General features: G+C 41.7%; 1 protein-coding gene across 4 annotated transcripts in view; it reads left to right on the top strand.

Moving 5' to 3' along the window:
- RGL1 (ral guanine nucleotide dissociation stimulator like 1) overlaps window positions 1-14199 on the top strand; it is a 281489-nt gene that overhangs the window by 212328 nt on the left and 54962 nt on the right. For all 4 annotated transcript variants that reach the window (XM_022593343.2, XM_022593340.2, XM_089910063.1 and 1 more), the window contains one exon: window positions 13270-13454. In XM_022593343.2, the coding sequence (XP_022449051.1) occupies window positions 13270-13454 (185 nt within the window). The remainder of the gene's footprint in view (window positions 1-13269; window positions 13455-14199) is intronic.

The raw sequence follows: 14199 nt of genomic DNA, 5'->3' as shown, positions 1-14199 counted from the left end.
GGGAAACGAGGCTGGAGAACTCGGACTCAAGCTCCTCCTCCATCACTGTCACTTCACCTCTCTCGGTTTCAGTCTCTTTTCCTGAAAAATGAGTGCTCTGAGATCCTTTCAAGTTTAAGGATGCCTAGGATAAAATTTATTTAGCTTTCTTTTCATCTTCTTTTTTTTTGCGGTACGCGGGCCTCTCACGGTTGTGGCCTCTCCCGTTGCGGAGCACAGGCTCCGGACGCGCAGGCTCAGCGGCCATGGCTCACGGGCCCAGCCGCTCCGCGGCATGTGGGATCTTCCCGGACCGGGGCACAAACCCGTGTCCCCTGCATCGGATGGCGGACCCCCAACCACTGCGCCACCAGGGAATCCCTCTTTTCATCTTCTTAAAAATGAAAATGAATATCAGAAGCAGAGTTATGGTCCGAATATTATATTGATTGTTTGAGAGGTGCCCTTTACTGCTTGTCTCTGTTGGAAAGATTGGGTAACCAGTTTTGATAAAATAGGAAAGAAAATATACACAGCTTCTTTGATTTGCTTCTTATTAATCGTGACATCAGAACTGCTGGCTAGGATCATAAATAAAGAGATGGGCTAAAGCATTGTATTGTGGGGTCAGGCAAGGAGCAGCAAAATGCCCATTGTTTTCCTTTGCTGCAAATCTGTGTTCTTGTGATTTCAGGTGGGAAACAGACGGCAGGAATTCAGTGACATTCTAAGAAGTAAACATCCTGTTTTAGGACAGATGCCTTCAGTTTTGCAGCCCAGGGATATGGGGGGGTGGAGGTGGGGAATCACTACTGGGTTTAACTATGAAAAGGAAAATGCTCAACTATTGTTTGGTTTTTCAGTTTTTGTTGTAAAGCATAGGACAAGGCTTACATTTGATACAGGCTCCCAAGTCCCAAGGTAACAGTCTTTCCTGTATTTCTGAATATGGATCTAATGAACCTTTCAAAGGATAAAAGAACTTAAAAGAAGGCAAAAATGTGGAAATAACAGATGAAACAGTCAAGATGAAAGATTGGTTTCTGGTGTCTTGGACCACAACTGGCTAGTGTTCTTCATGAATTTCAAAAAGTATCTGGTTGTGCTGTGACTCTCACTTGTAATTCCAGTCCCGAGTATGCCCGGTTCAGGCTTTGTGTGATATCAGGACCTTTAAAGTTATCTGGCTAAAGTAAGAATTCCTTCAGTTGCAGGGAATTCAACTTGCAAGGATTTTAGATGTTGGAATCTTTGCCACACAGTGATTTCTGATGTTAGCACTAGACTGATGTAAATAATAAGTCATACCATGTTTGTTTCTACAATCCCTAAACTTGTCACTGTTGGGAAATCAGGGAACTCACTTCCTATGACAGAAGAAAACATCTCTGCCAGCATTCATTCTACCTGCGCCCCTTTCCTCCTTCCTGCAGACACTTTTACATGAGAAAATGCTATCTATTTAGAATAATAAAATCTGAACCAGATGGGAAAAGGAAACTTTCCTTAGTGCAGATTTATTACAGTCATTGAATTCAGAAGTGAAGAGAACATGAAGAAGGGATATTAACCATACAGAGCCTTGACACCGTGAATCTTCACTCTCTGAAATGTATTTGAGATTAGAATATCATATATATATATATATATATATATATGTATGTATACACACACAGAACTCTATTTAAAGATGTTTAAAACTATTCAGGAATTACGCTTTTTTATTCCTTTTAAAAAATTACTATTGTAATGTTGAAATAGTTTTGGTTTTTTTTCTTTAATTGACTCTCATCACTTCCCTTCTGGAATGCCATGTTTTGTTTTCTCAAACTCTTTACCATAGCAGTGGTTTAAACCACTGAAATCATACTGCTTTCATCTCCAAACATTCAGATGATATAAAAGTCATTCTTGTAATCTTTTCCCAGAAGTTGTAAATAGTGACACCAGGTTTTAGTTCAGTGGTAAAGAGTCCTATAAATATTAGTATCTAAGATATTAGAAACATTTTAAAGAAAAGGGAGATGAGTTAAAGGAAGTTGGCTGTAATTCTTTATATCTGGGAAACTTTACAGTGGAAGGTATTAACAAATCTTCCCAGTGAGTTCGCAATCAATGTTCATTCCATCAAATTCAAATAACCTAAGAAGGCAATTGAAATCAATCTGAGTGATTGTAACAAAAATGGGGCAAAGAAAGAAGAGTAAAGAAAAAAGCAAAAATAAGATTTAAAACTCCAAATTTAGAACAATTAAAGGCTATAATGTGAAAGGAATATTTTTAAAAAGTAAAACAAAAGTAGAAATGGAGATGCAATAAGCCACATAAAAGAGCCTGGTATTGTCTTTAAAACATCCATACTGGACAAAGAAAAACAAAGTATAGTTTTAAAAAAGTCATTGAAATCTTGAATCAAAATTATGCATTTAAGGGAAGAGTGCAGGCTCCCAAGCAGAAATTACTTTTCTAATAATGGAGGAATGAAACAACATCGATAATCATTGATTCAGAGAGAAGAATAAATGGCCCCCTGAGAATCTCCTAAGGCCCTCTACATGTTAGAGAAAGGTAAAGAGACATGACAACCAGACTCCATCCCTTGATCACCCGGCAGCGTCAGAGATGATGGAAATGATGATACCACTGTCACCTCTCCGACCACCACCACTGGCTACAGTTTGGGGTGTACTTACCTTAGTGCAAGGCTTTCCGCTAGGCATTTTGTACCTTTTTTTTTACCATCACAGACATGCTGTGAGATATTGTCCTGATTTTATAGGTGTGTAAACTGAGGCTCCGGAAAAATTACATGCTTTGACTAAGATCAAGCAACTGGTTAATGACAGGTCTGATATTTGATCTTAGGTCCAATTGACTCCAGGACTTGGATTTCTCACCGTTTTGCTCTCAGGCCTGTTATTTCAAAAATAGCGGTTGGGATCTCTGGTGCTCACAAATTCCCCCTGCCCCCTCACCCCTCCCGCCATATTTGTCTATATTACAGTAAAAGAGCTGCAGAGAGAAGTACATGAGGAACTAGGGTATAGTCTCACCGTTGTGACTAGTGCTTTAGCTTGTTAGCATTCTGAGATTGTACAGTTTGGGATTATTTCCTTTAGCCTGTGTTGTTTTGCCTGGCTTTTTAATGAAATGAACACCCCGAACAAGGTCCCCAAACAGCTGTTAGAAATGTGGAAGTTAGGCTTGTTTCCTGGGGAAGGAGATGGGTTGGAGGATGTGAGGAAAGAAGAAGGAAGACCAGATTGGCCAGGCCCATCAATCTGAGCGCCTGCTTCCTGTTCTTGGTGCCTTGTAGCATCTGTCATCCCCAACGGAAACTCCATTCTAATGGTGAAAACTGTAGAACGCCTCAGTAATTTTTTCATTAGAGGCCTATTTATAGCATAAAAACTCCCTTCTCGGACTGTGAGGAATTGGAGAATAATGAGTTACTGAGGTCCCTGAAAAATAACTTTGGGGAGCGGCGGTGTCTCTTTCTAATAATAATGGCTAGAGTTCATTGGCTGCTTCATAGGAATAGTCCCTGTGTTAAGTACTGAGTATCCTTTTAATACCCTCATAATAACCCTATGTGTTATTATTCCTGTTTTACAGATGGGGAGTCTGAGACATAGAGAGGTTAAGGAACATGTCCAAGGTCATACAGTGAATAAATGAGAGAGTGGGATTTAACCCAGGCTTTAACCTCAACACTGTGTGGTCTCTACTTCTTTCCCTGTGATAAAAATGAGACTATTTCTCTTAAGTACTTAGGTTGGACCCTCTTGTTCATCTTTTTTTCCCCCTTAGGACATTTTAAACAACAGTTTTACATTTATATAAAAATTGAGCCAATAATACAGAGTTCCCATATACCTTCCGCACAGTTTCCCCTATTGTTAACTTCTAACACGAATATACACATGTGTTATAATTAATGAATCAATGCATTGTTAACTAAAGTTCATAGTTTAGTCAGAGTTCCTTATTTGTATTTTTACGTAATGGCCCTGCTCTGTTCCAGGGTCCCATCCAGGATACTACATTACATTTAGTTGGGATATCTCTCTAGGTTCCTATTGGCTGTGACAGTTTTTGACTTTTCTTGTTTTTTATGACCTTGACAGTGGTGAGGAGTACTGATCCAGATATATTTTAGGACACCCCTTTATTAGAATTTTTCTTGTAATTAGACTGATATTTTTCCTCATAGTTAGACTGAATTTATGAGGTTTGAGAGAAACATCACAGAGATAAAATACCATTCTCATCACATACTTTCAACATGATTTACGACTGTTGATGTTGGCCTTGATCACCTGGATGAAGTTGTTATTTTTCAGGTTTCTTCATGGCATATGTCTTTTTTCCCCCTTCCTTTCTATACTATATTGTTTGGAAGGAAGTCACTATGCACAACCCCTTTGGTTTGCTTCCCTTCTTTTAGGGTAAAGTATCTACCTAATTTATTTGGAAAACTTCTGCATGGGAGATTTGTCTCACCCATTTATTAATTTATTCAGTCTTTTATTTATATCAGTATGGACTCATGGAAATTTATTTATACTGTGGGATATAATGCAATGCTACTTTATGTATTTTATTGCTCAGATTATTCCAGCTTTGGCCATTGGGAACTCTTCTGGTTGACTCCTGTGTCACTTTCACACATCCCTATTATTGTATTTGAGCCCTTCCTTACTTTATGGCACTACAAGACGTTCTAGACTCACCTTGTATATTTCCCATCCCGGTCTTAGAATCAGCCATTTCTTCAAGGAGACCTGGCTCTTTTTTTTTGTTTTTTTTAGATTTTCAGGAGACCTTAAAGTTTTATTTATTATTTTTTTTTTATCTTTATTTTTGGCTGTGTTGGGTCTTCGTTTCTGTGCGAGGGCTTTCTCTAGTTGCGGCCAGCGGGGGCCACTCTTCATCGCGGTGCGTGGGCCTCTCACTGTCGCGGCCTCTCTTGTTGCAGAGCACAGGCTCCAGACGCGCAGGCTCAGTAGTTGTGGCTCACGGGCCCGGCCGCTCCGTGGCATGTGGGATCCTCCCGGACCAGGGCTCGAACCCGTGTCCCCTGCATTGGCAGGCAGATTCTCAACCAGTGTGCCACCAGGGAAGCCCAACCTGGTTCTTTTTATTGGAGAATGATATTAGAAACCAAGATCTGGGTGCTAGGTGTGCTTATCACTGCTGGGGTGTCATTTCTTCTGGCCCTGTCAGCTGACATGGCTAGGAAATATATGTGTAAATGCATATACCTATAAATACTTCTATGTATAACCATCTATATATTATACTAAATATGAATTCTTACTGATGCCTTCAACTCTGATCCTTACCACATGGACCATTCTAGCTTCCTCCCCTTGCTTATTTGTGAGTATCCTCTCCAGCAGTGAGAAAACCGGCTTCTACCCTCTGCCTTCCATTTACTTAATTGTTCAGTTTCAGTATATATGTATAGCAGTATCAGAATCGTTAACTCATACCCCTGAGGGAAACAACTTTCTCAACCAGAGTCCAGTGTTGATGTGTAGTTCCTTTTGCCTTTAGTCCTTAATCTTATAGATTGTAATTCTTCTTTTTTAAAATAATGAAAATAGCTAATGTTTTTGAGCACTGATTATGTCTTAGGGACTATTCTAAATACTTCAGATATATTATCTCTTTTAGGCCTCATAAGAACTCTGTGAGGAGGGATCTATTACTGTATGCATTTTACAGATGAGGAAGCAGAGGCATAAAGAGGTTGGGTTTGTCTGACTAACCAGAGAGTCAGTCTGACTCTGGAGAATGTGTGTAACCACATTGGCTATACTGCTCATGAAAAATAGGCATTTAGGAGACCTCTTAGTTTTGTTCCTTTTCTAATGGAGTGCAGTCACTGACATACTGAGTAAGGTTTGGTAATATAGGATTGAGTCTCTGCACAACAATTCCCTTCAGTTTCTGTAAATTTACATTCAGTTGCCAGGATCTGCACATGTAGTTTGGGAATGAAAGACAGGTGTGTAAACACTTGATTTTAAGTTATTGGTTTTGAGCTCATCTCCTCCTACTCTTGACCCTTTCCCACCCATATTTACTCTTTATACTGTGTGTCTTTCCTATCCCAGTCTTTTTCTTCCTGCTTCTTGCCTTGGAGGTTTTCCTCTTCTTTAACTGCCCATGGCCCTTCACTGGCTTTTCTGCCCTATATTGCCTTCTGGTGCTTAGTCCCTACTCTGGCTTTGTTTACATTTATTTCCCTGGGTCTCTCTTAATTCCTCTTTTACTTTCCCTCCCAGCGTTCTAACCTCTACTCATCACCAGTACCAAAATGTACAATGGAAAATGTACAAGAAAGCATTGCAAGATTACCTTGATGAGTCTAGATAATGTTTCCATCCTTTACATGCTTTTACAGGCAAAAAAAGGAAAAAAAAAATCTCTGCATCTCCCTTTGTTCTTTCTCATCAGGAAAACCATCTAGCCAGGGGTCTTAGAGGCAGACTGTAACTGGCAGCCTTCCCAGAAACAGCAGAAAATCATTCTGTGACTAGGAGAACAAGGTGGAGGGTCTAGCTCAGAGTCAGTGTCAAGGTTACTTTGCTTTCTTTCCCTGAAGGGCAAAGTGCATTGGCTCCCACCCAGAGGGCCTGGCAGTGTCCTGTGCTACACTGCTTCAAAGGCCACCCTCTACATAGATCTTTTTACCTTTTCATTATCTATATTAGGGAAAGATCCAATTCTTGGAGAGTATCCTAAAATAGAAAAAATGTTTTGCTGCTTTTAAAAAATGTTTCCATGTCTAATCTTCTGCTGATGATTAAGTAACGATAAGTTATTACCTCAGGGCTTCCCTGGTGGCGCAGTGGTTGAGAGTCCGCCTGCCGATGCAGGGGACACGGGTTCGTGCCCCGGTCCGGGAAGATCCCACATGCCGCGGAGCGGCTGGGCCCGTGAGCCATGGCCGCTGAGCCTGCGCGTCTGGAGCCTGTGCTCCGCAATGGGAGAGGCCACAACAGTGAGAGGCCCGTGTACCGCAAAAAAAAAAAATTACCTCAAATAGATTTCTGGGGAGAGAAAGCTCTACATGGACAGAGTTATTCTTTTTGTCATAATAATCCTATTTCTTGGCTTGGAAGTTATACATCATGGGAGCGATGACCTCATACCTAGAAGGTTTTTTTTTTATTAAACCTTTTACCAATTCTAGAGTATTTTACTACCTATGCGATTTTAACATGATTTAATGCATTTATCTTAAAATCCCTGTACGTATTAAAAATCTGTGGTTTGAGCATAATAGCCCAATGCTCACCTCAGTCAGCCCTCTTACTCTGCATTGCATCCCTGAAGGTCCCTGAGAGTGATTAGAAGTTTTGTACTATTTCCTTATACCTCTCAGCTAAGACATCTGTCTGATGTCTTCCAACCAGGTATTCTTAAGTGTGATTTCTGTTTGGCTAAGAAATCAAATGAGCATAGCAAATCTCATCATGCTCCATTTCTCCCCTCTTTTCCTATTCTTTAAACAGTTCTTCCTTATGTCTCTTAAAAGTGTTTTGCTTTCTCTCACCTCAGGACCTTTGCTTACGCTGTTACCCCAGAGTCTTTACCCTGCTAATTCTCCCTTATCCTTAAGATCTCAGCTTTAACGTCATTTCCTCAGGGAAGCACTCCATGGAGCCCTGACCAGGTTTACTCTCTCTGAAGGTAAATACCCTAGGCTCCCCTACTGTGACATTCATCACATAAATAGTTTTTGTAAATATGGAAAATAAAGGGTACTCAATAAATATTAGTTGGATTAGTGAATTCATTTTCCCCAGGGGTCTGTTCTATTACAAGTAAAAGTCTTAGAAACCACATCTGGGTCTGGACACGACTTCCTTCCTTCACATACTGCAAGAATTTGCACCTTGCCAAGGATGTCTGAGGTAGAGAAAGCAATCCTGGTTGTCTGCTCTGCCATCAGATTTGGGTCTTGCCCCTGCTCTCCCCACCCCCCATCCAGTCATTCTTAATCAGACACACAACGTTCCCTTGGGAGTGAGGAGTGCTGGCTTTTCTCCTTACTGAGTTTAGATTATGTCACAATCTTAATCTTTCCATTTGGCTTCAGAAATTACTTCTTCAGTCTTCACAAGTTTTTTTTTTTTTAATTTTTTAATTTATTATTTATTTTTGGCTGTGTTAGATCTTTGTTGCTGTGCGTGGGCTTTCTCTAGTTGTGGTGAGTGGGAGCTACTCTTTGTTGTGGTGCGCAGGCTTCTCATCGCCGTGGCTTCTTTTGTTGCAAAGCATGGGCTCTAGGCACGTGGGCTTCACTAGTTGTGGCTCGCGGGCTCTAGAGCGCAGGCTCAGTAGTTGTGGCGCACGGGCTTAGTTGCTCCGCAGCATGTGAGATCTTCCCGGACCAGGGCTTGAACCCGTGTCCCCTGCATTGGCAGGCGAGTTCTTAACCACTGCACCACCAGGGAAGTCCCTCTATTACACATTGATGTTCCTGAATTGGTCTGTCCTGAGGGGGGCTAACTCAGGGGTGGGTGTGTGAGTGTGTGGTGTGTGTGTGTGTGTGTGTGTGGTGTGAGTGAGTGTGTGGTGTGTGTGTGGTGTGTGTGTGTATGTGTGGTGTGTGTGAGTGTATGTGTGGTGAGTGTGTGTGGTGTGTGTGAGTGTGGTGTGTGTGTGTGTGGTGTGTTGTGTGTGTTGTGTGTGTGTGAGTGTGTGTGTGGAGTATGTGTGGCGTGTGGCGTGGTGTGTGTGTGTGTGGCGTGTGTGTGGTGTGGTGTGTGTGGTGTGTGGTGTGTGTGTGTGGCGTGTGTGGCATGTGTGTGTGGCGTGTGTGTGTGGTGTGTGTGTGGTGTGTTGTGTGTGTTGTGTGTGTGTGGCATATGTGTGGCGTGTGGTGTGTGTGGTGTGTGTGTGGTTGTGTGTGTGTGGTTGTGTGTGAGTGGCGTGTGTGTGGTGTGGTGTGTGTGGCGTGTGTGTGGTGTGGTGTGTGTGTGGTGTGTGTGTGGTGTGTGTGTGTGTGGCGTGAGTGTATGTGTGGTATGTGTGTGTGTGGCGTGTGTGTGTGGTGTGTGTGTGGTGTGTGTGAGTGTGGGGTGTGTGTGGTATGTGTGTGTATGTGGTGTGGTGTGTGTGAGTGTGTGGTGTATGTATGAGTGTGTGGTGTGTGAGTGTGTGGTGTGTGTGTGGTGTGGTGTGTGTGTGTGAGTGTATGTATGGGTGTGTGGTGTGTGTGTGGTGTGTGTGTGTGTGTGGTGAGTGTGTGGTGTGTGTGTGTGACTGTGTGGTGTCTGTGTGTGTGGGTGGTGGTATTTGTTCACAGTGTTTGCCTTCCTCCAGCAGGCCTGGAGCCACAAGTGTTGCAGGAGCATGGTCTGTATTCTGTATCACTCTATTTTACGTGGCAGTTTCCTTGAGTTCTTTCCATGAGTGCTCATTGATGTTCATTGAGCCATGTCTTTTTTAATCCCTTCCTTTTGTGATTTACGGCAAGTAGTCTTAAGACTGCTAACAGTTATGTTTCTCTCCAGATACCTCAATATCCTTATTGACATTATGTCATTTGAAATTCAACCGATCAGTGTCAGGTAGATGAAGGCAGGTATTATTATGTCTCTTCTCCAGATAAGGGTCAGTGGAGCTAAGTGATCAGTCCCACTCCCATTGTTCACAGGTGGCACAGTGAGGATGGGAACCAGGTTTTCCTCTGGAACCTCATTTCTTGTTCTGTGCATAGAGCCAAGTAGCTTCTCTAGTTTAACAGTCACACCTTTCCTGTAAGGTTGTGACTTTTAACGAGGGCTTCCCTTCGTTATTAAGGTTCTTTACACCTTCCAACTAACCAGTTCTGGTTAGGATGTACCTTAGATCTTAGGAGTGGAGCCAGGAAAGGTAAGATGGAAAAGTCACTGGCCAGTAATCCTGTTGTCTCTGTCATGATTTTGTGATGTTGCTTTCCCTTCTGAGATTTCAAAAGTTTCACATTTTATCTGCTTCTTAGCCTATCAAGAACAGAAAGTTTCTTCCCAGGACTGGCAAACATAAAGCTGCTCTGAGCTTTGGGCACACGTCCAGGCCTTTCCAGAAAGCCTGCCTCCCTGGGATGCTGATAAAACTCTGCTAATAAGAGGGCAGGGGTCTGCCTCGTGTTGTATTGTGCTGTCTGTATATGTCTTTTCCTTCTTCTCTTTATTCTTCCTCCTCTCCTTCATTTCTCTTTTGTCTGAAAATGCTTTTTAATTCAATGTCTGGGTTTGTAGTGACTTTTCAAAGCCTTCTTGCGCTAAGCTGTGGGAAGGGCACTGTCACAAAGAGTAAAATGAGTAGATTAACAACGCTAGTAGAAAATACCAGTCTGAGGAGGACAAAATGTGCACCTAAAGGTGAGTCCAGTATGGATTAAGGTCCCCCTTCAGAATTCCCCTGGACCTTCCAAGGCTGCAGCTTTCCATGGAAGGAAGTCCTATACAACGTGCCCCATAGAAATATACAAGTACACAGAGATGTAAACAAGGATATTCATTTTGTAGTTGTAAGTGTGAGAACCTAACAATAACTTAACTACCTGTGCACTAGTAGAATACCTATATTAATTATGGTGTGTGCATGCAATGGATACTATGTAACCCTGAGAAACAGTGAGAGCTAGAGGTCCTGGTGTGGATGGAGAGGTGTCTATGACATACTATTCATGGGGGAAAAAAAATCCATGGTTTATACATATGACATCTACTTAAATATGTAAACATATCCATAGAAAAGTCTAGAAGGATATACTCCAAACTGTTCACACAAGGTCATGGTAATAAGATTAGAATGAAGGGGGGTAGATATTTTGTTGTTTTAATTTATAGATATTTGTGTATTTGTAATATTTACTTTTTTCAATAAATTGTTTTGTAATTTTAAAACTAGCAATTATGGGGGGTAAATGAATAAATGACATATTGATATGTTTTAACATCTGTCTTTTACTATAATTTTGGATTTCTACCTGGGTTTCTTTCAGGTTATGAGCTTTTGAGGTGTTATCAGGGTCATTGAGTTGCTGGTCTCGTTGTTGGTTGGATGCTCTTTTAGATTTTTAATTTAGTGATGTGAATTATCATCCCTCCATATCTGTCTTTTAATCACTGTCATCGAAAGAGTATTCCCTCATTGAAATATTAAAAAATATTAAGTGAGTGATAGTACTAATTAAATTAAATCACCCTTCTTTTGAGGAGTGCAAAACCGTTCTGTAAGAGTCACCATAATGTATGCAAACGTCAGGTTTTCCTGAGTTCTGTGCTATCACCCCACCTATGTGCCTACCCCAGTTCTGGACTCAATGCTTGTCAGCAAAGAAGGGAAATTATTCACAGAAAAAATCATCTCCCTTATAAAAATGAAATATCAGGATGCCGCCTCATCATTATCTTCTTCAATTCATGATATTTGGTTTTGGTGAAGAAAGGAGAAATAATGAGTGCCGTGTGTGGGCTCTCAAAATAATTGAAGTCCATCATTTCAGGGGGAGTTAGGGCTTCACCATATGAACTTGGGGGGCCATAAACATTCATAAATAACATGATGTGACAAGTGACCCGAATATTGAAGGTTCACTGACTAGAAGTTCATTAATTTCATTTTGCTCGTTCTTTCAATTAATCCCAGAGCCCAGATTAATTTCTTCTAGCTTTCTGTGAGGGAATGAAACTTTTGTTTCTTTTTTGAATCTGCACTGAAGATTTAGAAAATACTGAATTATTTCTATGGTTTTACATGCCAACCTTAATTAGTGGTTTTATGTAATCTACTTCTGCTGTAGCTATGTGAATAGTATCATTCCCAATGTCTTCATGTCCATATTGGTGAAACAGTGATCTCCACAGCAGTGAAAACAGTTAATTTCTTTCCCTTCTGTGTTTGTACGTCAGTTCCAAAAGTTCAGCATTAGATTGGCTTTAGCTGCATTTCTGCCTTGATCACAGTCTAGCTCTCTGCTATGAACTTGAGACCTGTGAAGTTTAGACACACCTATGAAAGTCCAGGCGGCGGTTTCATATATATGGATCATTATATCTTCTCGTTTCTTTACAGTTCGTTAACTAAGCGAACAATTTGTTTGAAGTCTAATCAGATGGTAATTTTAAAATCTGCTAGACATTTTTTTTTCAGCTGAAAAATTTTAATTAGGTCTTTCGCTAAAACAGAGTGTCCCAGCTCTGTCAATAAAACATGCTTGGATTAATTTAGAGTCCCTGTCATCTTCTCTGGCCATCATCAATGGATGCAGCTTGTTCCTGGGGCTGGCTGGTCATTAGTGAGGCAAAGTACCATGTGCATGGGACACAGCCCAGCAAGTGCCCGACTCAGGAGTGGCTGTAAAGCCTTCTTTGAATATGAAGCGTAGGACAATAACACTCAAAAGTTGTCCTTTTTGTCAGCTGTTTGTCTCTTCCATTGAGTGAGGGGCTGCACCTACCTTAAAGAGAACAAGCTCGTGTTATTAGTAACATGAAAGGAGGGAAATGTGCCCCCATGGTGACCCAGTCTCTTTTTCTGCCCTGGTCCTTGTTTCACCCAAGGTGGACTCAGCTGAGCCATCAGAAGAAGTCGCCCTCTCAGTGAATGGCTTTGCTTATCAAGTTTTTCTCCTTTACTTTTCAAAACCTAACTTTCTACTCATACTGTTTCTCCCACTGGAATGGAAACACATTGTCCTCTGGAATTTGAAAAGTGAAAGGATAATTTTGTGAGGACGTTTTTGGTGCTATGCTGAAACCCTGGTGATCTTTGTAAAATTAAATTTACACATTATCTTTCCTAAATCTAGGCCCTTCCGTCCATCAAAGTTCTGGCCCACTGTCTGTTATTTCCTAAAATGTTATCACAGTAGATTTTGTGGTCTCTGACTTGAGTGAATCCAGAATTGGAAACACATAATCTTGTTGTATACAGGTTACTTTGAAGTTGCTTCAGGACTCACTAAATCTTCTCTTCCGTGTCTTTTTTTTGCCCTGTGTGGGTTTTTCCAAAGTTTATGGTCCGGTTTTTGTTATTTTTTTTTTAACTTACCAGTCTTTCCCCAGCTCCCCAACCACCACTTAAAATAATGAAAGGTAGTCAGGCTGTTTTCAGATGCTTTAACTTCACTGACATCGCTGGGAACTTCTAGGGAACTATCAGTTGATCACTTGCCCAAGGTTTCCTGAGGCATGGCTGGGACAGGCTCTGGTGTCCAGGGCTGGTTTTGCGTCTCCAGAGCCAGCTGAGTGCAGTGACTTTCTGTTTTCTCTTTCTCAGTGCAATCGCCTCCATCCTGAGGGCCTGGCTTGACCAGTGCGCAGAGGACTTCCGAGAGCCCCCTCACTTCCCTTGCTTACGGAAACTGCTGGATTATCTCAAGGGGATGATGCCAGGCTCTGACCCAGAGAGAAGAGCACAGAATCTTCTTGAGCAGTTTCACAAGCAAGAAGTAGAAACTGACAGTGAGTACTTACTTGTTTGATTCCAGGGAAGAAGCTAAATTCTGATCCTGCAAACCTCCACAGTGAGGAAATGTTCTCCCTGTACTTGTTGAATAGGAGGCCTTGGTTTCCTGCAGGACAGGCTGCTGGGGGATTGGGGGCTGTGGTAAAATTCTCAAGGTTATTGAAGTACTAATTACAGGACCTATATAGCATTTTAGAGCAGAGAAGGGGATATTCAAGATCACCTAGTCCAACTCCCTCATTTTCTACGTGAGGAAACAGTGGCTCAGAGGTGAAATGATTTCTCAGGGTTTCCTTTAATACCACAAAGAGGACGATCTCCTTGATGGTCTTTTACCTTTCCTTGTCATCACACACCCTGCTGAACTTGAATTTGCTCTTCATTATCTGCCTAATTGATTCCTCCTTCTAGCAAATGAAAACGCTTCACAAACCACCACCCCCATTCAGCAGGCGAGGAATTAAATCCAGTTCTGCTCCTGTCCTCACAAAAGCTTGAAAAGCTCAGAAAAGATGTTTCTCCTTCAGCCGGAAAGCATCCCTGTAATCTGTCCCCTACTGGGGCAGATTACCATCATTTCGCATCTCTGATGGCCTCATCCAGAGGAAATTTCTGTGGCTGTTTTTTCCTATCTGAGGAATTGACTGCCTATTTTCAAGGACAGAGGAAGGGCCACCACTGCGGGTCACGGGCGGCTTGGAACCATCAGGCTTTAAAGAAAGTCAGAAAGAGGCTAGGGCG

Source organism: Delphinapterus leucas, chromosome 1 (genome assembly GCF_059928025.1).
Source record: "Delphinapterus leucas isolate spDelLeu-1000000601 "Yukka" chromosome 1, BTC_Dleu_Yukka2, whole genome shotgun sequence".
Lineage (NCBI taxonomy): Eukaryota > Metazoa > Chordata > Mammalia > Artiodactyla > Monodontidae > Delphinapterus > Delphinapterus leucas.
Note: the sequence above shows the minus strand (reverse complement) of the source record. Positions and strands in the feature narration are given on the sequence as shown.